General features: G+C 38.7%; 1 protein-coding gene across 4 annotated transcripts in view; it reads left to right on the forward strand.

Moving 5' to 3' along the window:
• Window positions 1-25,127, forward strand: part of LOC126213523 (zinc finger protein 708-like) — a 115,507-nt gene extending 90,380 nt beyond the window's left edge. For 3 of the 4 annotated variants that reach the window (XM_049941359.1, XM_049941360.1, XM_049941361.1), the window contains one exon: window positions 22,643-25,127. In XM_049941359.1, the coding sequence (XP_049797316.1) occupies window positions 22,643-24,809 (2,167 nt within the window). In that variant the 3' untranslated portion in view covers window positions 24,810-25,127. The remainder of the gene's footprint in view (window positions 1-22,642) is intronic. The other variant, XM_049941362.1, reaches the window with a different exon arrangement.
• The last annotated feature ends 506 nt before the right edge of the window (window positions 25,128-25,633 follow it).

A 25,633-nucleotide genomic window follows, 5' to 3' on the forward strand; every position in this document is an offset into this window, starting at 1 on the left:
CCTGAGTACAAATCCAATTGGCAACTTTCTAAAGCCGACTGGACGCTTTTTACTCCTCCCTCACGACCTGTACACAGATGTGATGACCAGGTAAAGTATCTTCCAAACGTTATCCTTGCCGCTGCAGGATGTTCCATACCATGCACTTCAAGTTTACTGTAGCGTGTCCTGGTCCCTGGTGGACTGAGGCATGCAGCGATGTGATTGGCTTGCAGAGATTTGCTCTCCACATTTTGAACCATCATCCTGATGCATCTGCTGGTGGGCTGGTATCCTCTGTGGTCTATACGTGTGGGGCTTCAGAGGTATCTGCCCCATTTACTAGAGGAAGTTTTGAAAGACAAAGTTTTATCAACGTTTAGATGGTTTGGCTTTGTCAGACACACTTATCCAGGAAATGTGATGCCTGAATGCTCGTAATTAGTATCATTGTCTTTGCTATCCCCATTAACCATATTGTGGACTCTCGCACCAAGCATCTCAGCTCCCTTTTCATCTAGGATTTTACAATCTGTTGCAGTTCTACATCCTTCACTTTTCCACTGGCAAAACCTTTTATTTCAATATTTGGAGGCAGAATGAGTTTGTTACACACTCTTTACATCTTGCGCCTTTTGTTCTTCCATTCGCTGAAACTAGAAAATTCCTGGGGCTCATGTCTGATAGGAAACTTCCTTGGTAATCCCGTGTATTCTTACCTGGGTGTACATAGTTCCCAAACCCTCAGTGTCCTACTTCTCTTAAGTGGTACTTCCAGGGGAGCGCATCAAACCACCCTCCTCCATTTTTTTTAAATTCCATGTCCATTCATAACTAGACTGTGTGTGTTCAGTTCATTCCTCTGCACCTCTGTCCATCATATGCTGTCTTAACAGCCTCCACCATCATGGAATATGTTTCGCCACTGGCGACTCTTTCACCATCCCGATTGAGAGTCTATGCAGGACATGTTGAACTATAGTCATACTGGCATGATGTCCTCAGTGGTTAGGCATGCCATTTCTCTTTCATGCCTGGCCACTCATCCTATTCCCTCTTATTGGATGACTCTCTTGCCTGCCAGTATGGGGCACGCCATTCTGCTGGTACCATCTGGAGCTCACTTTTGGCTTCTGCTTCGGCAACTTAACTTCACAGTACCTGCCACGTTCCTGATGGTTGTGAATTCTTCGCCATCTTGGCTTCATGTAGCAGCCCATGTTAATTGTGGACTTCATTTTCTCCAGTTTTATAAGCAGGACCCACTGTAGGAAAAAATGCATAAATAGTATGGACTAATCTGTCGTCGAGATTCGTTGCAATATTACACTCTACACGAATTGTACTGACTGGCAGTATGGCCACCAGTTGATAACTCACAAATTTTATCAGTATTATGCAACATCACTTGTCCACATGAGAAACCTAGTAGCCATCCTACTGAATATTTGTGGCTGAAGTCCGCAATGTGTTTTGTTTTTATCTCTGATTTAAACATATTAACGTTTGCATGTACCTCACATTCTTTAACAAAACGTTCCAGGTATACATATGAATGGTCAGTGTCCCAAGAGCCTGGAGATATTTCCACAACTTCCACATTCCCGAGATGCAATTTATTATTAATTCAGTGACGTTAGCCATGCTTTTGTGTGTTTCCATACCAGTCAATGCTGCGCATCACTACCCCTTGCCCATATTTTGGAAGAAAGTAGTTTGCTTTCAATTTAGACCAATGTTCTTTCAGAATTAGAGTGAACGTCATTACATTGCAGATTCAAATGATGTGGAGACTTGCATACTGATTGTTTTTATACAATTTTCAGGAACAATATCATGCAGAAATATCCTCAGAGGTTTGAACTGATGTCATGGTAGAGTCGAACATTGTAAAACAGCTGGTTCCTATTGGTGAAGTGACAACACGATTCTTTAGGTGGCCTTAAATTACCAAGAGCTCCATACCCCAAACATCTAAATTGACAGTTCCACGTTTCTTGGATTTCCACATTGTCTCCAGCAATGTATCCTACGTAAGCACGCTGTAAAATCTAGTGATTTTAAGTTTTCTGGCGAGTTTAAGCATATCTATGTTTTTAATGCTTCTTTCCAGTACAATTGCCGTGGGCATTTTTTTAATGTACAACCCAAACCATTTCCTGTGTTGTAAATATAGGCCTTTACCGATAGCGATGGTCTCCATGGTCATATTATTCCTTTTAGCTGCTTGTGATAACTTTTCGCTTTTTCGAGAAGTTCTGTACTGCTTGAAAAACGTTAGCTCTCCTAGCTGATGAAACCAGTGGCTGACAGCGCAGCAAATGGAGGTGTCAGAAACAGAATTATTCCACCAGATGTCTTTGGTATTGGTAGGAACCTGGGCATTTTAACACATCGTTTCCTTCCTTCTTTCTGCCTCAAGGTACCTTTTGCCGCTGTCAACAATTTTTTAAACATCCCGTAGGTTTTTCTTCTTCTTTAGTTTGCAGTGAGCTGCATTGAGTGTTTCTTGAAGGTTAGTCCAGTACCCTATTTAAGTTCGAGCAAACATTGCCTCATCAACCACGTATGCAGAAATAGGTTGTCCTACATGAATATCCATCCCTTGACAATCCTGTGCAGCCTTATCAATGAACATTTGGTCTGCAATATAATGATCTTTATTTGAAGTGTAGCCAATGTTGTCCCCTTTGCATACATTGTTCAGAACCTTAAAGCCCTTATCAGCATAAGCCAGGTGCTATTTCAGTTTTGTTCGAGCTCCACAGAAACTGTATCCAGAGATGCAAAGTTCGAATGGCAGATTCTCGAGAATACCACCTCCAACTTTGTTGATACGTTTCCTAGCACTCATGTCACACTACTGCATGGTTTGAGCTTTGCTTTTCGTATTACGTAGAAAATTGCGAGTATTCACGTAGCTCTTGAGCCTAGATAAGAAACTAAGCCATTTCATCAATGCCCTGTTCCCTCGACATACGACCTGCTCTATGAGGAACATATTGGGTTAAAAGCATTCCCGTAATTCATTTCTGACACGAATAGGTTTGTTCTTAATACTGTGGTGAATAATGCGATTATATTTGTCAATGATTTGTGGCTGTATGTTCAGCCATTTGCGCATACGTTGAAGATTCATTGCTTCTCATTCGGTTTTTGATTGTCCAGTGCAACCATTTGGCAATACTAGGTTCCAAATGGGAGAATGTTGAATAGTGATTTATCCCACATCATTCCAATTCTGCTTTGAACTGCCTGTCGTAAAATTCAATTCCATCATTTGTCTCAAAGTTGTTGGGCAGTCAATTTAGTCCTGTCTGCAACAGTTGTTCAGAAACCTCTCAAACCTCCTTCTGTCTTTCCTTCCAAAGGTAAGGCCCAAGCGAAATTGGAATGTATCTGTAACCACGAGAATGTACTTGGAACCATTATTTGATTGTTAGTAGTATTGCGTATCTGAGACCAGCCTCCCATGCATAATCCATTCCTCGTATTATCAGAAATATTATGCATGCATGTATGTAAAGCTCACGAACAACTCACTCCTCAATTACTCAACGATTCAAATTTTTTAAGCTCAGGGAAGATCGATATTATTTTGTTCCCGTGATCTGCTTTGTCTTCACCAGCTGAAGCTGTAAGCAGTCGTAATCGATCTATGATTTCATTTAGTTACCATAATTTATATACTCTAGAGGTAGATTGTTCAGTCTCTCAGGCTGAACTACGACTATTTTACTTGGACTATGTGGAGCTCTGCTGCTGCTGGTTCAGTTAAAATCCTGTATTTGTCGCTCTATGACACTTCTGTTCATCCTTTTTGGGTTTTACATGCATTGGTCATGTGTAATATTGGACCACATGTTTTTATTGTTTCAGGGTGTATTTTTAACATTTGACATTTTCAAAAGTATTAACTGTAACAGCCTAGGCAATCTTTCAAATTCCTTGTTCCCTATTCTTATTGCTTTCTTGGTTAAACAGATTGAGTGGTTACCTAACATATATGGTTTTGCCCTGATGACCTCATGTGTTCTGTCTTAACTCAGCATTACTCCTCCTCCTTCTGTTTCTGCTTTTGTCCATAGTCCCTGACAGCTCTTTCAGACTGTCAGTTACTGACTTACCTGTTACTGGGAGATACTGGTCTCGTTGCAGGTGCCCTAACCTTTACAAATGTAACTTCTGTCAAATTGCCCTCCGCACCTCAGTTTTTAGCATTACACGTTTTCGACAACATGCTGCTGTATACTAAGCCATTTTTGAGACAGTTTACAACTTACATATACTTTGAGACAATCGGTGGTGATGGGGGTGAAGTGCCTTGGCTATCACATTGTTGTTCCACACATACGTTAGTTTTGCATTGATTTGCTTAATTTCTCGTTGATACACAGTTCACATCGCTGTATTCGAGCATTCAACACCTCAACATTCATAGCACCTCCCTTGACAAGACCTTGAGTTCCATTAATTTAGTGTTGATTGCCTCCATCTTTTTGTCAAATGCACGTCCTTTGTGTCTTCTGAATGAATGTGCAACACATGTGCATAGTGTGCAATATACTGACAGGTGCTTTTTGGTGCATTGCCTTTCTGAAGAATCTTGTTGAAGTTTTGTTTCTATTGACCCTCATTCAATTTACTAGTTTTATCTGTAACCAGCAAGCTATACTGAGAGTTACTCTGGCAATCCTCACATATAACGAATTCATTGAGTGACATGTCAGTTCCTATAGGTGCTTGGAAAATATGCATTAAATTCACATTCTCCTGTTTAAAAGTTACAAGGTTGGTGTATCTCAGACCAAGGGCTGTCGTATGCTTAAGTATGTCTCACTGAAGTAAAATATATTGACTTGCATGTGGCGAGCAAAGCAGAAATATCTGCAGATAACCTGATTTTCCACTGAGATGTTGCCAAATAAGAATGTGGTGTTTGGTTTTACATTGTCAGATGGTGGAATATCACTGCTTTTTCTGGCTGCCTAGTATGTTACTCCCTTAACTCCATGCAAAATCTCCTACAGTAGCTGCTATTTTGAGTGAAACAGAAGTTTTGAAAAATATATACATGCTATAAGTGGTCTCCCGCAGAATGTCAACAGTGTAAAAACTATATTATTTTCCGCAGCATGAAGCTTCAATAACTAACCAAAGCACTTCTAATATCGAGAAGTAATGATCCATTCATCTTGTTCTTCTGGTTTCTACCTTCATCATTGCAGGACTAGTCATTTAAAGACCCTTGTGGTGAGACTGTTTCGTCCACTTGGTTACGGTGGTAACTTTTTGTTTACATTGAAATGGAGTTGTTTTATAAACTCTTCTTTACAGCTGGGTATATCAACAAAACTTAAATAAGATCGTAATTCAGTGCCCACATCTGGTAATGATGAATCATACATATCCACTTCCATCAATTCACAGAATGCACCATGGAGTCAAGCTATGGTGCCAGCCCGGGGTGACCAAGTGGTTCTAGGCGCTACAGTCTGGAACCGCGCGACCGCTATGGTCGCAGGTTCGATTCCTGCCCCGGGCATGGATGTGTGTGATGTCCTTAGGTTAGTTAGGTTAGTTAGGTTTAAGTAGTTCTAAGTTCTAGGGGACTGATGACCTCAGAAGTTAAGTCCCATAGTGCTCAGAGCCATTTTTTTCAAGCTATGGTAGTTTACAATGTGTGGAAAATTTGGCAAGTGATCAACTGTAGATTACTGCACAATGTGCCGTAGAATTGGAAGATATGTGACTGCCTTCTTTGCCAACACGTTAGCTCATCCTGTACTGCATTTCATTAAAATGTTGAAAATCTGTTCCTGTAGATCTGTGGTCCCTCTGTTAACTATTTTAACTGTACCAACTTAATCCCCTACAGAGATCGTATGATCACCTCATAACATTAGGGGAGAGCAAATGTTTCTGTGGAAGAAGGCTGAAATCTTCTTTGACACATTGCATGCTCAGTGTTATTAATCAAAGGAGAATATTACTTTGTCATCACTAAATAGATGGTTTTCAAGTAATGCCATTTATTAGACGTCCCTATTCGAGATTACACTGAGACTAACATGCTTACACCCACTGGTATTCAAACTGTAGGTTTGACTGAACAGCATTATGTTGATACCAGATGCCTGCTGCAGCAATGACTTCACCTCTCCTGCAAGAAAAGCACATAGTGTTAGTTAGAGGCTTATTTGCTCATTTTCTCTGTTAATCAGCATCAGCATTAATACTTAAACTGGCTCAAAACAGGGACTTTTGATGCATGACTTGACATCCTTATCCTTCGATGTTTGTCAAAAGTGAGCAAATTATTTATCAATTGCTGTAAGTATATTTTCGCGACATCTATCACTATTATAGTTATAATTGAATAATAATAATAATAATAATAATAATAATTGTAGTAATAATGACTATTTTTATTATTTTCTTTCGCAGACATTATTATTATTATTATTATTATTATTATTATTATTATTATTATTTAGCTTCAAATCCCGTATTTTGTTCACATTTGTGTATTTATCAGGCACATTCTACGCTTTATTAACTGTGTAATGCATAGCACCACTATCTGCATTCCATCACTCATTTGGTTTGTGTTACCTGCAGCACTTAGATTGACCAATCCAGTGGTAGCTCTCATAGTAGCAGCAGTAGCACATCAGAGTACTGTGAGCTGATACATGTTTTCATAAGAAGTGACTTATTTTTAATTTTCTCAGTGTTCCTTACCTTCAACTCGTATATTTCGTATATGTCTGTGTATTTACCATGCCAATTCTGATATGGACAGATATAGTAATTGCTGTGTTCAGATGTAAATCAGTTTAGTGATTCTTTGCTCGCAGCTCCAGGCAGTGTTGTCCACCAATTGGTCCACTGCTGCAGTCACCTTGGGCACTGCCCACTCTGAGATTGACTTCTCACTTGTTGAATGGGAAGTCATTCCAGCATGTGGGTGGTAGTGAAAGAATTTCCATGTTTCCAATCGGAGAACCTGCTCAGTTCGTCTGATGAACAGATTTGGGTGCTGTCTATGGCTGATGAAATCCATGAGCCAGATGAAGTTACTTGCCATGTTCCAGAGGAAACCTCTCAGTGTGCAAGACTGGGCATTCTAAGAGGGTAGTATTTTTGGTAATTGGAAGCTCTGATGTTAGGTGTGTAATGGCACCATTTAGAGATACGACTGCATAAGAGGGGAAGAAATCCAACATGCATTCTGTGTGCATACTAGATACGAAATGGTTGCTTCTGGATGCCATGAAAAGCGTGGCATAGCCATTGTAGGTGGTGGCTCACATTGGTGTTAACAATAAGTGCCACATTGGTTTGGAAGAGGTTCTTTCTGGTTTGGAAGAGGTTCTTTCTGGTTCAGGTGACTAGCTAGTAAAGACTGCCAGTCTTGCTTGTGAGATGAAGGTGGAGCTCACCATCTGTAGCATCATGGGCTGAACTGAAAGGGGCTCCTTGGTGCTGAGTGGAGTGAAGGTCTGAATCAGAGTCCCAGACAGTTCTGCAATTGTGTAGGTTGCACATTCCTCGACTAGCGCCAAAAGGTGGTGGATTTGTGGCTTCTGCTTAGTGGGTCAGGAGTCAACTATACAAAGGAAGCACGTCCATGAGTATGGGGGATGTGCAGCGGAGACTGGGCTTTTGTTAGGTTATAGGGTCTCAGGTAAGTGCAGAAAGGGCTTCAGTTTCAAAGGCTGCAAGTACAGCACCGAAAGAGGGTAGATACAACCACAATAAAGGTATGGAAATAAGTTCAGCTGAAATTTTTCAAGGGTCCTAACCATGTTCCCAAAGAATAGATGAAATACAGTTGGTGGTGTAGTGTTCATTTCTCCAATGTAGTTTACCTTGTAGTGAAATTTAAGTAGATCGTTCCCTTTAGGTAGTACAAGTGATCAATTAAAAGTTATGGGCTTGAGAGGCTGTGGTCTGTCTGTAAAACTACTTCTTCCTGACGTTTCGTTGCTAACTGCGGGCAACATCTTCGGAAGTGAGTCAACAATGGCTGTCAGGCCATGGATTTCCCTATTATACAGAGTGCATAGAGGGCAGCAACATATGTCACGTGTGGCCGACCGTAAGTCTATCTCTGACTAATGTCATTATTCTCGATTGAATGTAATCGATCGTTGTTGATGCAAAGTCGACCACCATATCTTGTCTAACTTTAAGCCTTCCTCTTTTCTGTTGAAATTATTGTGGTGTTGCTGAATCTCTATAGCTTCACTATACATACATGCATAATAATCGATGTCCTGGCTAGTTCGCTTGTCTCAATAAATTTTAGTTCATGATCAGTGTCTTTAAAAACATGTTCCGCTACAGCTGATTTGTCGGTATATCCCAGTGGACAGTTCCTTTTTTGTCTGGTTTAGTGGGTATGGGCACTTCTTATCTTTGTTCCAATATAACCTTCCCACAGCCACACGGAATTTTATACGCCTCAGGAGTTGCTAAGAGGTGTCGTGCATCTTTCGCCGATCTTAAACACTCACTAATCTTGGTCAGTGAAATTCTGGGTTTGAGGTCGCATTGTCAACTATAAAATTCCGACGTTCCAGCGACTGTTGCAAGACCCCTTCCTCGGACACCTTGCAACAGTCGCCGATACGTCGGAATTTTGTGGTTGACAATGTGGCGTCAAACCCAAAAGAATTTAAAGAATTTAATTGACTGTGACAAGGGCCGCAGAAGCCTACGTTTACATGCACTAATCTTCTTTGTGGGTCTAAAGATTGTTTCAAATAGACACTTGGCCAGAACTTCCCCAGTAGGGTTCATAATATATATTAATAAATAAATGGAACAAAAACTTTTCCAGCTGACAGTTGTTCTTGCTGAATGTTGTCACACGCTTTTCTTAACAGCCATTTGCATTTTTATTATTATGATTTGGATCACCTTGCAAATAAACTGGCGCACAGATGTTATTAGCTCTTTCCACCAGTGGTCTAATGACACTTCTCTTCTGCCTGGGATGATGGCTCCAATCCTTATGGAGGTAATGGTCAGTGTGTGTTTCTTGTATGTACACTTTATGCCATAGACTCCCATCTGCCTGTTTAATTACTGATACGTCCAAAAAATTTAATTGTGCATTTCTCTTTTTCTCCATAGTAAATTGTATCTTGGGATTAGTACTATTCTGATAGATCAAGAAACCATACAATTCCTCTTTACCACGATTCCATATCACAAAAGTCTCACCCACATACCGATACCACTTTAAAGGGCTTTTACTGTCAGACTGCAGTGCCTGTTGTTCATAAAATTCTATGAAAAGATTATCAACAGCCGGACTAAGAGGGCTGCCCATAGCCATGCCTTCTGTTTGTTCATGAAACTCATTATCATACTGGAAATAAGTCATGGACAGGCAATGTTGGGACCTGCACGGCCTGGCAGACAGTCGTTGACTCACCTCGGAAGTTGTTGCCCACAGTTGGCAACGAATCGTTATGAAGTAGTAGTTTCACAGATTGACCACGGCCTCTCAGGCCGGACGTTTTAACTAATGAAGACGCTGACTGAAAACCAACACATTATGATTAGTATGGGTGGAGCTTATACCCACCAACAGGAATAAATTAATAAGTTCCCTTTACCTACTCTGTGACTTCGATGAAACAGTTGGTGAACAGTTCATAGAAAACTTGAGTGTCATTTCAAATAGGTATCCCACTCGTACAATTACAGTTAGTGGGAATTTCAGTCTACCATCGATATAGTGGCGAAAATAAATTTTTAATCTCAGTGGTAGGCATAAAACGTCGTCCGGAACCGTTGTGAATGGCGTCTCTGAAAATTATTTTCAACAAAGAGTTCAGAAGCGCACTCAATAACCCTGACCAAACAGGGAGCATAACATGTACAGGGATTAGTGACCACAATGTTATTGAGTCATGAAGAGTTCACAAGAGTGAATACTGTAACATCGAAACTCACGAAAATAAACTCAATATTCATGGCCCTGAAAAAGCAGATAAAAATTTGCTTGACACAATCCGAAGAGACAGTTTCCACTCCTTCAGATAATTCTTTCTAAACATGTCCATATGCAGTTTAAAGCAAAATAAGTAATAACTTAGAGATACATGTCAAATATATTAATAAGAGGTGGTACTGACACACAACAGGTCAGACTTTTGGTGCAGAAACAATGCAAAACACATGCTAAATTTAAAAGAACGCAAAATCCACAAGTTTTACAGAAGCTCGAAATTTAACGCAAACTTATATGAGAGAGGCTTTTAATAGTTTCCAGAACGACACTCTGTCTCGAAATTGGTAGAAATCCCAAAGAGATTCTGGTTGTATGTGAAGTATACAACTGAAGGTGCATTAATACCTTCACTGCGTAATAAGAATGGTAAAGTTAGTGACGACAGTGCTACTAAAGCGAGTTAGTGAAGACGAATTTTCTAAATTCCTTCACAGGAAAAGCAAAGTAAATATTCCAGAATTCTAATAAGGAATAACTGCCTACATGAGTAACTTAGAAGTAGGTATCCTAAACGTAGTGGAGCAGCTTAACACTTAAGAAAGGCAATGCCTCTGGTCCAGATTGTACATCATTCAGGTTCCTTTCAGAAAGCTGATACAATAGCTCCATACTGAGCGGTCATATACAGCTCTTCAACTGCAGAAAGATCGGTACCCAAAGACAGGAAAGTTTCACAAGTCACACCAGGACCCAAGTCGCTTTGCTATAGGATTTTGGAAAATATAATCTGTTTGAACATTATGAATTACCTTCAAGACATCATTCATTGACCAGTAGCAAAAACACATTCGGAAAACATAATTCTTGCGAAACAGAAGCTCTTTATTCTCACAAAGTAATGACAGATATGGACAGAAGACATTACATTGATTCCATAATTTTTGATTTTCAGAAGGCTTTTGACTCAGTCCCTCACAAGTGACCTATTACATTGTGTGCCTGTGGAGTATCATCCTAGTTGTGTGAACTGATTCATGATTTTGTACCAGAAAGGTCACAGTTCGTAATAACTGGGAATATCATCGAAGTAATATCTGACGTTTCCCAAGTAAGTGTTATAGGCCCTCTCTTGTCGCTGATCTACATACCGATTTAGGAGACAATCTGAGCAGCTCTCTTCGATTATTTGCAGATTATGCTGTCATTTACCTTATTGTAAAGTCATCAGATGATCAAAACGAATTGTGCAGTGATAGACAGGATACCTGTATGATGTGAAAAATATCAGTTGACTGTAAATGATGAAAACTATGAAGTCAACCACATGAGTACTGAAAGGAATGTACTAAATTTCGTTCACACGATAAATCATACAAACCTAAAATCTGTGAACTCAACTAAATACATAGGAATTACACTTATGAATAAATTACATCATAACATTCATGTAGGTAATGCTCTGAGAAAGCGAACAAAAGACTGATTTCTTGGCAGACCACTTTGAAAACGTAACAGGTCTTGTAAAGAAACGGCTTACACTATGCTTATCTGCCCTCTTGTGGAGTATTGCTGTGTGGTGTGGGACATCAAAGAAATTCAAGAGAGGACAGCTTGTTTTGTATTATCGCGAAATGGGGGTGTGAGTGCTATAGATATGCTACATGAACTGGGGTGGTGGTATTTAAAACAAAGGTGTTTTTCACTATGGGAAGACTTTTCGTCAAATTTCAAATACCAATTTTGTCATCAGTGTGATAAGATTTTATTGGTGCCCATCTACATAGGGAGAAATTATCATAGTAAAGTACAAGGTATCAGAGCTCACATAAAAAGTTGTAAGTGTTCGTTTTCCCAGCACACAGTGAGAGTGGAATGGTAGAGAAGTAGATTAAAAACGATGGTTCCATGAGCCTCTGTCAGGCCCTTTATTGTGAATTGCAGAGTAATCATGTAGATATAGATTACTAGGCATCATCGTCATCTTACATATGTCTAAGCTTGTGGGCTTAGGACATTTATGTGCTGTGGCTGATAATTGTTTCAGAGCCAGTTGCTCTTCACATATTTACCAACAGTATTCCCATTACTTTTTGTGGAATACCACAGCAACAGCAGAAAGATGCTTCAATATCTTCATCAGCACTCCCATTACAGCATGCCATGGACAAAAAATATATTAACTGAATAGAGAAAATCAAATGCTTGGCAGTGCAATTTCTTTTTTGTTTGTAATACATAGTCGACGTTTTCATCAGTGAATATCAGCATGCAAATGCTGAAAGAGTGCTGTGCATAGATATTTAAAAAAAGAAAGTACAACCTGCTAGTGATACAATAGTAACAAAACATAATAAGAGTTGTAAGTACATCAGTTCTTAAACGTTCCTTGTGTGGACAGGCATTTTAAACAATTCAAACAATGCAACACTTCATACATGTTAGCTGTAGTAACGTGATATGACACAATGGTCCCAGAGATGTGACGAAGACAGGGCAGTGTGCGCATTTATAAGTTGCTGGAGCACTGGCCATGGGCGTGGAGGTGTTCATGGCTGGATGCTTATGCTGATATCACTCAAGTATGACATGCATCTCAACTGTAGTGGAATTCTCGTTCTGTGAATGCAGAGCAGAGGGCAATTGGAATATTAGCTGCTACATGTGCAATTAGCAGAAGCACATGGAGGAGGCAGGAGGGTCCTCTCATCCCTTTCCTTCCAACCTCCCCTCACATATCGCCATTCCATCCTGTGCACCTCATTCCCTAGCTCATAACTGTCATCTTGTCCCCTCCCTCCCTCCCTCCCTCCCTCCCTCCCCCCATCCCCCTTTCTGTCCGTCCGTCCTTGGCCACTATTCCCCCACCTGTGTCCCCCCACATTTTAATTGGGGCAAACCTAACCAAATGGAAGCAGCAATCTACCCGGCATTTGTAAGATTTGTTATAGATGCTATTTTAGCAGGTTGGATGCCAGTTTTATCAGCTTTTATCTTCCCTCCATGTTTTTAATGCGAACAAGCACCCTTTGGCCTATTTTGGCTTGGTCCATGTCTCTAAGCTCATACCTTCACCACAGGGTCATTTCCACCACAGGTGCTTTCCGAGTAGCATAATAAGCAGTGGTTACCAGACAGACAATTTCATTTGGTAATGCTTTGCTTAATTCGTGCTGCTGTTGACATGGCTTTGCAGATTTTTTGACACTCACTACCCATCATTCACTTGTGCCCACTGGACAGAAGCATATGCTTGCTCAGAGAGCAGAGATTTTCATTTATTAGTATTGCAGTTTTTGTTTCTGAGTTAAGATGACTTGGTTCCAAAACACACAGAGCCAGCAGACAGTATTATATACATGTTGAAAGAATTTCTTCATGACCTTAAAGACAAAGTGGAAAGAGACAATCTTATCAGCTCTGCACACTCCAACAACATAGGTATCTGGTATTTACTGAGAATATTTGCAGAAGTGCAGTCAAAAGTAGTATATTGAAATTTCAGGACCATGGCGAGTATCCTTCAAGGAAAAATGTAGATGTAGTTTTAAATTGTAAGACAGCTTTCACAGGGGCCGACCTATCAAGTGGAAGAATTCATAAACCTTTGGCATACACATACCTCATATCCAATGATAAAAGGTGCACTCCGATGGAGGATCCGATACTGTAGTAAATATTGCTATTTCTCTTAGAAAAATTCACAGCATCAGGGAAAGAAATAATCGTTTCCGTAATATTCATTTGGTTCAGATGTGGCTCAAACAAAATAGTGCAATGAACAGCATGTGACAAGCCTCAAAAATCAATGATGGGTTGAAAGTACTGTACTTCAGATGAAGCACTTACTGTCTGTCATGCAGATGTATGAAAAATTTAGAAACTAAAAAAAAAGTTGCTTAGAGCAACATGCAGACGCATATGCCTGTGAGCTTAAACTGAATGGCACTTTTATAATTGTAGCTGTGTGTAGGCCCCCATTCAGAAATTTTCAACTGTTCCTGAAATACTTTGATTCTTTATTGAGCCATCTGGCAGTCAGACAGAAGCATATTATTGTTCGTTGGGGTTGTCAATGTAGATTTTCTGAAAGAATGTGATAGAAAGAACGACCTTGAAGTATTACTTGGATCTTTGAATTCGACAGCAGTTAGTGATTTTGCTGCATGGGTAGTACAGGAAAGCAGCACTCAGAGAGTTATTTTATTGATTGAATATAAATTTCATCAAATAAATACTTTTCCCTTGGAGAATGGTCCTTATGATCATGATGCACAGCTAGTTATTCTATATGACATAGCTCCATGCAACTAGTGCAAAACAGCACTCCAAAATAGTGCATTCTATTTAACAATTGCAAAGCTAGCAACAGAATGGGATGAGATCTACAGGGAACCTGATGCTAATTTCAAATGTAATGCGAGAATAATTTCCCTAAGGAAACATCAAAATGTAATCATGAGAAACAATCTAAAAAGCTGTGCCTTATTAAAGAGATAAAAATATGTTGTATACAGAAAATCGAAATTTATTTTACAGCCAGAAGGAGTAATTGTCCAGAAAGAGCCAAACATCACAAAAACTGTTGCACTGTATTAAGAAAAGCTATTAAAAAGTCAAGAAGTGTGTGCATTATGTCTTGGATTAGCACCTCTGATAATAAAATTAAAACGATTTGGGATATCGCTAGAAAGGAAACATGACAGTCGAAATCACAGGAAGAGTGTATTCCTATCAAACTCGATGAAAAGTTAAACAAAAAACAGAAGTAATTTCAATAATAATGTTGTAAATGTTGTAGAGAAAATAGGATCCAACTGTTCATTAGGAAATAACAGTTTGTACATGGAAGAAGCAATACCTATGCAATTTGATAAAATTGAAATTCAACCCACCTCTAACTGAAATTAGGAAAATAATAAATTCACTCAAAGTAAAAGCTTGCATGGAATTCATAGCACTTCCAATAGAGTATTAAAGCCTGTTGTGAGAAGGACATGCATGGCCAGTTTAATTCATATGTAAGTGGAAGAATGCAGAAGGTTGAAATTAACAGTAGATATAGTGTGCTAAAGGCAGCAGAACTCTAAATGGAGAGGTGTCAAGAATGGTATCCCAGAGTGTTCAGTTTTATTCCCCATATTTTTCATAATATATATTGGCACTCTACATTCATGAAAATGCAAAGCTAGTTCTCTTTCTAATCACACCCAAGAAACAATAATTAGCTGAGGAAATTGTGAATTGTCTTTCAGGGAATTAAGTGGTTCCTGCAGATAGTCTCTCAATAAATTCTGAGTAAACAGTATATACTATACTGTGCAGTAAATGGCATAATACCATTGATAAATATAGATTTTGAACAGAAATCTGTTGCTAAGCAGAATATTCGAAATTTCTGGGAGTGTGTATAGATGAGAAATTAATTTGGAGAAGCACATCAATCAGCTGATGAAACATTTCACTTCAACATCTTACACTATTAGGGTTATTGCAAATTTTGGTGACAAACATATCAGTAAAATAACTCATCATTAAGAGAAAAAGTATTCATTGCACAAAAGCGTATAATCAGAATAATAGCTGGAGAACATGCAAGATCACCTTGTAGACACTTATTTAAGAAACTGGAGATATCCACAGTACATTCACAGTACATACATTCACTTCCAGTGTTATTAATGACAAATCATAGTTCAAAAGTAACAGCAAAGTGCAGTGGGCTAAATCTGACTTTGGCACAGGAAGAGATGAATTGTGCTGCTGCAAAATTGTTTGATCATTTACCAGGGAGAATTAACAGTCTGACACATAGTCAACAAGCATCTAAAAACAAATCAAAAGAATTTATGAATGACAACATCGTCTACTCAGTAGATGAATTTTTAAATATGAAATAGTAATTGTAAAAAAAAAAATCATTCTGTAAAGAAATGTAAACTTAAACTCACAAGTTCCACATTGCAAAATGTCATATTCATGAAATGTGGAACACGTATTAATGTAATGTAGTGTAATATGAAACCAGGCAAGTACTGTACATGAATTAGACATTTAGAGTATATGGTTCTAAAGTGTATGTACATGGGTGATGTACACTCCAGTAAAGAAATCTCACCAAAAGTGGAAAGCTTCAATCAGTAGCCCCTTAATTTTTCTTTTTACCACAAATTGTTTACATGAAAGAATGAGAAAGTGAAAGAGAGAGGGTTACTTTGGGGGAAAGGATTATGAACGTTCACAGTGATTTCAACTTCCTATGAATTATGATAAAGGAAATAATAACCTCACTCTTAACTTGGGCAGAAAACCACACCAAGATACATAATTGAATTGCTCAGTCAAAACACAGGTAGCAGTGATGGATATGCAGCCCAGTGCCCAATCTGTCGCTTAGCAAACACAAAAGGTTAAAATTATTGAACTATATAAAAAATAGTAAATTAGCTACCAATTACAGCGTGCACACACTTTATTCAACATGGAAACTTCACTACAGATATCCGGATTCAGCGTATGACCTGTTCGATATGACTGCCATCATTGTCGATGATGTGGCACAGCCAAATAGCAAAATTCTGCAACACTCACTGAAGTGTAGGAACATCAATGTCGTCGATGACCACTGGAGTGTCAGTTTTCATTTCAATAATGGTTTTGGGGTTACTGCTGTACATCTTGTCTTTAATATAGCCACACAAAAAGGACTCGGACCTGCTCAGATCCGGCTTAGGGATTTTTCAGAATTCCAGTAATTTTTATTTTATTTTTCAGTTAAATTTTTGTAATTCTGATGGCTAAGAACTGATACACTAATAAAACATTTTAGTTTAGCCCGCCACTGCAGAATAACACTGCAGCAATAAAACATGAACGAGGGAATATCACCGAAATAAATCTTTTGTTGCAAAGAAAATGCGCCATTCAAAACAACATAAGTGCACACACAGGCATCTTCCGACAGCAATGTTAAAAATTCTGCAATATTTTGTAACAACAAACTGCTTTCAGTATGTCTCATTCCTGGGCTCATTTTGATGAGTAATGTCACAACTGGTTACATTTCTAACAGGACGCGGTGAAATATCGCGAATGTTGGTTTCAGAAGTGTTTCTTTCAAAGTAAATTTCCTTTTATGCAAGATGATGATGCGTGTCAGAATGTGTGATGAATTTCTTAAATCATGGAGCATTATATTTTCCTTCAAGGCTTAACGCTTAGGACCAGCCATGTGGAAAAATTTTGGGCCCATAAGACCAGCCATTTATGCCATAATTTTAGATGTTGGTGGCACACTAGCGTGTCATATATCTTGAAAGGATAAGACACAAAAAATGACCTAGTTTCAGGTTTAGTCTTTCATAATTATTATAGTCCTTTCATTGATTACAGATTAAGCAGTAATACTGGCAGAAAGTATAGTTGCCGTTCAAGAACAAGAGCAACGTACGTTCTCGATTTCACATGTAACTGGCTTCACTATGGGAAAAGTCAAAGTGCTCTACAGAACATGTATTCAGCCACGTAACCCACGAAGTGTCCAGTGCACGTTACTGAAATTTATAATAAATATAGAAATATAAATCTGCTAGAATTGAAGCATGTGCTCTTAGAGTCCAGCCTAACCAAACCCTCGGAAAAACAACAAAAACTTTTCGAAAGTCAAAATTATATATGAAAACTTAGCTTTTCTTGTAGTTGTACTGATTTATATTAATTTAAACCATTAACTTCTTCCGTTTGTGTGTTTGCACGGCTTAACATTCATGTTGTCATTGGCTGACTACATCGTTTCCTATGCACTGAATATTTGCTGTCATCTATGGTGAGATCATGTGACATGAGCTGTGCTTGGCTGACAAAAGCACGTCACAATCTTGATTTCAGTGCTTTGGAAGCTACTGTGGTGTAATTGGTGGATTTCGTGTTCGTACTTTCGTGATACGAAAGTTTGTAGTGTACATGTTTCCATGCATCAAAGATATTTCAAAAACGCATTAATTTTGCTAGGTTGAGATTTCCAAACTGCTACAAAGTTCTACAGTCGTTTATAAATCCATAACCATTAAAAGAATTGATTAGGTTTTCAGCTCCTAGGGAAATGATACCATCTTTTGACATGGAACAATGTACTTCCTACCCAGTAAAACGTTTTTCACCCTAGAAAACGCATTTCTAATTGGGAAATCTGGGAAATTTTTTCTTGTCCAAGTATGCACCCTAGTTAAGAATGTTTAAGCCTTCCATATGCAATGAGGGGGCTATTGACAAGAAATGCAGTGTACTGGTGGTACAGTTGTTTTATCAGAACAGTGGCACTGCATTGGAGGAATATTACTGAAATAAATGGCTGAGAAGAGGCCCCATGTCAATAAATGTGTTGAATACAATCAAGATATTTGAAGAAATAGGTGAATTGAGTCTTGCAGCAGATTCCAATATCAGTTGGTGAAGTTGCTTTTAGCTACAGCTGACCATAAAGCAGGTGCTCTCTCTCTCTCTCTCTCTCTCTCTCTCTCTCTCTCTCTCTCTCTCTCTCTCTCTCTCTCTCTCTCTCTCTCTCTCTCTCTCACACACACACACACACACACCTACACCTCTACAAGGCTCAGAATATGCTGCTATAGAAGCCTCAAGATGGGCTACAACACTGTGACTCTGCTTTCATTTTTGGCATGCATGGTAATTAGTGACTTTTGGCTGGGGAATATTCTTTGGATGGACAAGGCAAATTTTACTCTGCATGGGGCTGTGAATGCACAGAACTGTCACATGGGGTTGTCCTCCCAAATCTTGTGGCGGAACACCCACTGCAATCAGCTTATGTGACAGTGTGGTGTGATTTTACAAGCCCCTTCATTCTTAGTCGGTGTTCATGTCATGCACCTCGTAGATGTACAGTGACATCGGAACTTTATAAGGACATTGTTATGTTATGTGATTCCAGCATTTCAAGAACACAACAGTGTCTGCGACATTATTTTGATGCGAGATGGAGCAGCATGATATGTCAGTTGTTCAGTGAATGATTGGTTTCATGAAACGTTCGGTATCATCCACATTATATCTAGGTAGTTGAAAGATACGTGGCCTTCGAGATCCACCGACCTAAATTCATGCAACATGTGGATGTTGGGATATGTGAAAGATTTATTGCAGATGTATCCAGATATGCCTGATCAGAAGGATATCATATGATGACAGTCAATCTTATTACACTGGATATGCTGTAGGCAATTGTTAACCATGTCATGTCATGGTTCAGCATGTTTCACAGTCAGTAGACCATTTTGAACATGTAACATCTAATCATATCCTAATAAACGTTAGTAGAACCACCATTATCATTGGTCTGATCGTTTCTCCTCTTTTCCTGCACTGATACCTCATTTTCACTGCTTATAGCGCCATATTTTCACCTGGTGGTGGAAAGTGAAAAATTATTTTTCAGCATACTTGGTGAGGACATCAGTTAATGAACAGCCTACAATTTTACAGCATCCTGCAAAGTGTAGAGCCCACACTGCAGCACCCAGAACACTGTCAGTTTAATTATAATCACTTGAAATGCTTTGTATTGACATCTTTCATGAAAACAGGGTGCTGCTCAGACAATGTTTTCCTCGGTAGATTCATAATAAAGCTGCTATGATGTCTTGCAAATATACCACACTCGTTCCATGATTGCTACTCAGCAGGGATTTTTATCAACAGCTTGTGTTTATTGTTGTTATTACAGTGTAATAACTATAGTGCCTGCTGTCACTGTCTTTTACAATATGCAGTGTGTGCCACGTCTCTCTAACCATTCAAACCAGCCTGAACGGACTTATTATTCTCCATGAGTTCTGTCTGCAGCTTGTGGTCTAGTAGCTAGCATTGCTGCTTCTAGATCATGGGGTTCCGGGATTGATTCCTTGTTGGGTTGGTGATTTTCTCTGCCTGGTGACCGGGTGTTTGCATTGTCTTCATCATCATCATCATCATCTGCATCATCCGTGACAGTTGCTACATTTCACTGTGTAAGAAAATAGAATGTGTAAAAATTTGGACTTTGTACAGGTACTGATGACTGTGCAGTTGAGTGCACCACAAACCAAACATGAGTTCTGAGAGTAAGAGAACCGTACTTCAACGTAGAGTTTGGATAAATGTTCTGGTTGACAGTAATATTCATCGAGATTACACAATGGAAATTGGTGATACAAATTCAGAAGAGGGTCTGGGTGGTGGTGGTGGAAATGATTTTGATAACAAAGGACATAGTCATGTCAACATGATTCCTGCTTTTATGGTAGGGGAAACTCTTTCAAATGGACAAAGGCACAACCTAAGCAATGTTTGCGCAAGACAATATAACATTGCTTTGCAGATTCCTGCCCTGTGACTTAGTGGTAATGCGTTGGGTAGAACTCAAGACATTGAACAAGAAATCTGATGTTTTAATGAGATTCAACAGTGATGAAACAGAATCTTGATAATATGAAAATGTTCAAAAGAACATACCTTCTCGGCATGATGTTTTTGAGATAAAAGCTTTAATAGGATTGCTTGTATTCACAGCCATCTCCAAGTTCGGCACCAAATGCATTGACAATCATTCCTTAGTAAGTGAAACTAGATGTAATATTTTCACAGTAATGTAAGGAACGACCTGCCAGTGTAGCCGAGACCACTAATGCACTGCTTTCTGGATTCGGGTCAGTGTGCTGACCCCAGATCGAATCTGCCCATCAGATTAACTATGAAGGACTGGTGTGCCGGTCATCCTGGATGTTGTTTTTGGCAGTTCTCCACATCCCACTAGGTGAATACCAGGCTGGTCTCCACGTTCCACATCAGTTAGACAGCTTGCAAACATTTGCAGACATTCACACTTTCCCGTGGATTACACAGGACACAGACAGTTGGAGTACAGTAATTCTGTCCTGGTGGAGAGGAGGGGAAGTCTTAGTAGTGTTACTGTCCAGGCTGTAGTATGTGTGTTTATAAAACATATGTGCACTTCCATCAACACTGTATGAATAGTTTATGAATGTACTTGCCACAAAAATTGTTATGCAGTACAGATTAAAGATTTGACACAAGTACGCAGTACCTACACAATGCTTACATGGAGGTCTCAAAATAATTGATAAATAATTAACATCAAAATTAATTTATTGTTGAACTTTCCAACAGATTCTCTTTCTTATTCTGGTTTGTTTACGGTTGACTGGCATAACATAAAATTTTAATTGGAAGTTTTATTTCTTGTACTTTGAGACACAGAAAGGTATTTATTTGAAATCTTACTTGCATATGTTTTCGATTTCTTTTTTTATTGTTAATATTCAGTTACTTCAATTTCCTATGTTGTATCTAATTGAGTTAAAAAGAAATTACAATATTTAGTGATTCAGTTGTCAACTTCTAGAATCTGACAGTCCATGATAGAAGTTACGTTAAAAAATCGTGTGGTCCCAATTACGAGTTTAGAAACACTCGATATTTACCAGGACGAGGTCAAACAAAACTATATACCCTACACAATGCAAAAAGTCGAAAGTTACAGTCAGAACAAAAGAAAACACTGGAGGATGCACACCCTCAGTAGTTCGTAATATTTCATTTCCAACATGCTGCACATACTGCGGACCTGAAAGGCATCACAGTTCTAATCTGTGGGAAAGGGTTATCTGCAGGTGGAATTATGGGACCCAGATACTAGAGGGGTATCTCATGCATCAGCTGTTATCACTGCCACTCAATATGTGCCAGCAGTGTGTAATGGGTGTTGAAGTGGCCATTTACGTGTGTGTCCTTTAGTCAGTGGTGTTCTGCAACGCCAGGTGACCAGATGTTGGGAAGATGTAAATTTTTTTAAAAAGGATCACTGCTAATGTACGGGAAAATTTACAACCATTCCCATCCTTTCAGACGGTATTTCCATTTGTGGAAGGCTTCATATAAATCATAGTGCCAAAAACAGTCTTAGATTAAAACCATCTTCAAGTGTGCCATTCACATTCATTTATCAGTTTGCAAAAATTTTTCCCTTGATTGCTGTGACATTGATTCTTGTTCAAGAACAGTCTTTATCCCCCTAATTAACATCCATACTAGATACCTAATCCAAATATTGAAGCTTGCACTAGTTCTTGACTCATTGGGAATCAAACAAAAAAATCTGTTTACTAGGTGAAATAAATTTATCATTTCCAAAGGTGAAAGTATCTGCAAAACAAAGAAAAGGCACTTACAGAGCTGAGATAATGGAAAAGGAACAGTTAAAAAGTATTTCTCTTAATTGAATCTGAAGTGCCTTGAACTTAAGAATATTGAATAATAACATGTAACTGACATTTTTTGACACATTTAATAAATTGGTGTAGACCATTAACTTGTAGCACTGTATTTTAAAAAGATTGTAGCGCGTGAAATTATTTTAATTCTGATCTCAAAATCAAGTTGGCAGTGACTCAGATTAATCGTTATTGAATTTGCTCTGGTTATTTTGGTTTTAAACCACTTTCACCTTATCAGTTCTTACCTTCTGGTGGAACATTATAATTTTAAATAACTAACAGTTACTGATATGTAATTTATATGCACTTTTGTGACTTCTGGCCCATAGTACTGTATTTATGGACACTCAAATATTGTTTCTTTGTTGTATATATATCATTATGTAACATTCTGCTCCTCATTCTTCAGATTGACTCAGAGTACTGGTGAGAGGTGTGGAGTATCATGTGAAGAAACTTGTCACCATAGACAGGATGAGTTTGTGATAGACATGGAGAAGTCAACACACGAGTTTGGTACCTATACAGAAGATGTGACTGTTGATGAGGAATGCTCAGTTGCCACCAGATATGACTGTAGTACGAGGGAAAAGGAATTTCATGTATATAGATGTAATTCCTGCCAACAGAGCTTTCCTTCAAAATACAGACTCATAATGCATGTGTTTATGCACATTGATGGCACACAACCACCTTTGTATGTTTGTAAGTGGTGTGGTGAGGTATTTCACAGTAATGTTAGTTTGAAAAAACATTTAAGAATGAGTGAGAATTATCATGTCTTAATTGCTGGCAACCATGAAGAATATGGCTATATTGATGAGCATCAAAGCAGTATCATCTTGGATAGTTTGCCAGAAGTTTCTGCTACAGAACACAATGAGCAGTCTTCATGTAAGGAAACTTGGAAAGCTTCAAAGAAGCCCTCTAATGACATGTGTAACACACACATGACAAATGATACAGAGAAAACAGTTGATTATGGAAATTTATCTACAGCTGTTAATTTCAGTGCCCAGGCTGATCTAATTACTGCAAACAGAACTGACAGATATGGTATTTGTGGCAACTTGTTTGTTAGGTCACATCATCTCAAGAGAGAGAAACTAATTCACATGGGAAAGAAACCCCACAAATGTGAGATTCGTGGGGAATCGTTTGCTCAGTCAGGTCATCTCAATACACACACATTAATACACACTGGAAAGAAACCTCACAAATGTGCGATTTGTGACAAATCGTTTGCCCAGGCGCATCATCTCACGAATCACGTTGTAATTCACACTGGAAAGAAATCGCACAAATGTGAGATTTGTGGGAGATGTTTTTCTTTGTCTAACAATCTCACGACACATGAATTAATTCACATTGGAAAGAGACCGCACAAATGTGAGATTTGTGGGAAATCTTTTGCTAGTTCAAGCAGTCTCAAGATGCACGGATTAATTCACACTGGAAATAGACCGCACAAATGTGAGATTTGTGGGATATCTTTTGTTAGGTCATACGATCTCAAGATACATGGATTAATTCACTCTGGAAAGAAGCCTCACAAATGTGAGATTTGTGGGAAATCTTTTGTTAGGTCAGGCGATCTCAAGATACACGGATTAATTCACACTGGAAAGAAATCTCACAAATGTGAGATTTGTGGGAGATGTTTTTATTTGTCTAACAATCTCAAGACACACGAATTAATTCACACTGGAAAGAGACCGCACAAATGTGAGATTTGTGGGAAATCTTTTGTTAGGTCACGCGGTCTCAAGATACACCGATTAATTCACACTGGAAAGAGACCGCACAAATGCGAAATTTGTGGCATATGTTTTGTTAGGTCAGGCGATGTCAAGATACATGGATTAATTCACACTGGAAAGAAACCTCACAAATGTGACATTTGTGGGAAATCTTTTGTTAGGTCAGGTGGTCTCAAGATACATCGATTCATTCACACTGGAAATAAACCTCACAAATGTGAGATGTGTGGGAAATCTTTTGCTCTAGCAGGCAATCTCAAGAGACATTCATTAAATCACACTGGAAAGAAACCTCACAAATGTGAGATTTGTGGGAAATGTTTTACTATGTTATGCAATCTCAAGATACACTTGCTAAATCACACTGGAAATAAACCTCACAAATGTGAGACTTGTGGAAAATCTTTTACTAGGGCAGGCAATCTCAAGACACATAGGTTAATTCACACTGCAAAGAAACCGCACAAATGTGAGTTTTGTGGGAAATCTTTTGCTAGCGCAGGCAGTCTCAAGAGACATTCTTTAATTCATACTGGAATGAAACCTCACAAATGTGAGATTTGTGGGAAATCTTTTGCTAGAGCAGGCAGTCTCAAGAGGCATGCATTAATTCACACTGGAAAGAAACCTCACAAATGTGAAATTTGTGGGAGATCTTTTGCTATGTTATGCTATCTCAAGAAACACGCATTAATTCACTCTGGAAAGAATCGACACAAATGTGATATTTGTTGGAAATCTTTTGCTACTTCAGGCGATCTCAAGACACATGCATTAGAACACATTGGAAGGGGACGTCACAAATGTGGTATCTGAGCCAAAAGTTTCACTTAATTGGGTACTCTCAAAACACATGCATTAGTTCACATAAGAAAGAAAGTACAAGTAAGTGTTAGTTTACGCAAATAGGTTTTCCTGGTTTGTGCCATCAAGGCCTATAAAATAATGGATGTAACAGGGGGGACAAGAAATTGTAATGCTTGTGAAATAACATTAAAATGTGTTAGAAACAAAAGTGTGCAATGATGCGTACTATAGAGTGGTAACACATAATGTGACAATATAAAAATCCATATCAGCAGGTTGAGATGTCAAGAAATTCTATTACTAAATACTCCTGAAACATGAATCAAATATGTTTTTGTCATTAACACTACAGTTTTTCCCAGTTGATATTGAGACAAAAAGATTGTGAATTGTGATAAATCCTTACCTTCTTCAGTAATCATAAGTACCATGCAATATTCAGTAGAAGGCCAAGAAAATGTGACGACTTCCTGCTTGTTATTCCAATTATAGTCATCATGTAGTACTTGTAGCTCTGCATTTTACAAAGGTGAGATCAAGAATGTATTTATAGCATTTCTTTCACTCAGGCTAGTAAACTCATCACTGGAGGAACATAATTATGGCAATTATTATATAGCAACATGCTTACTAGTATGTTTGTCCACATTTGGAACAAAATACGTTGACAGTTCTACATGATATGGACTTGACACGTTGTTTTCATGTTTCTGGATGTATATTGCACCAGTTGTATTCGACACATTCAAATCAGCTAAATGGTTTGGTCGAGACATCAGTGTTAGTTACCATGCTACTCAGACCACTGTGGAGTCGTTCTGTGCATGACATGG

Source organism: Schistocerca nitens, chromosome 11, assembly GCF_023898315.1.
Source record: "Schistocerca nitens isolate TAMUIC-IGC-003100 chromosome 11, iqSchNite1.1, whole genome shotgun sequence".
Classification (NCBI taxonomy): Eukaryota; Metazoa; Arthropoda; class Insecta; order Orthoptera; family Acrididae; genus Schistocerca; species Schistocerca nitens.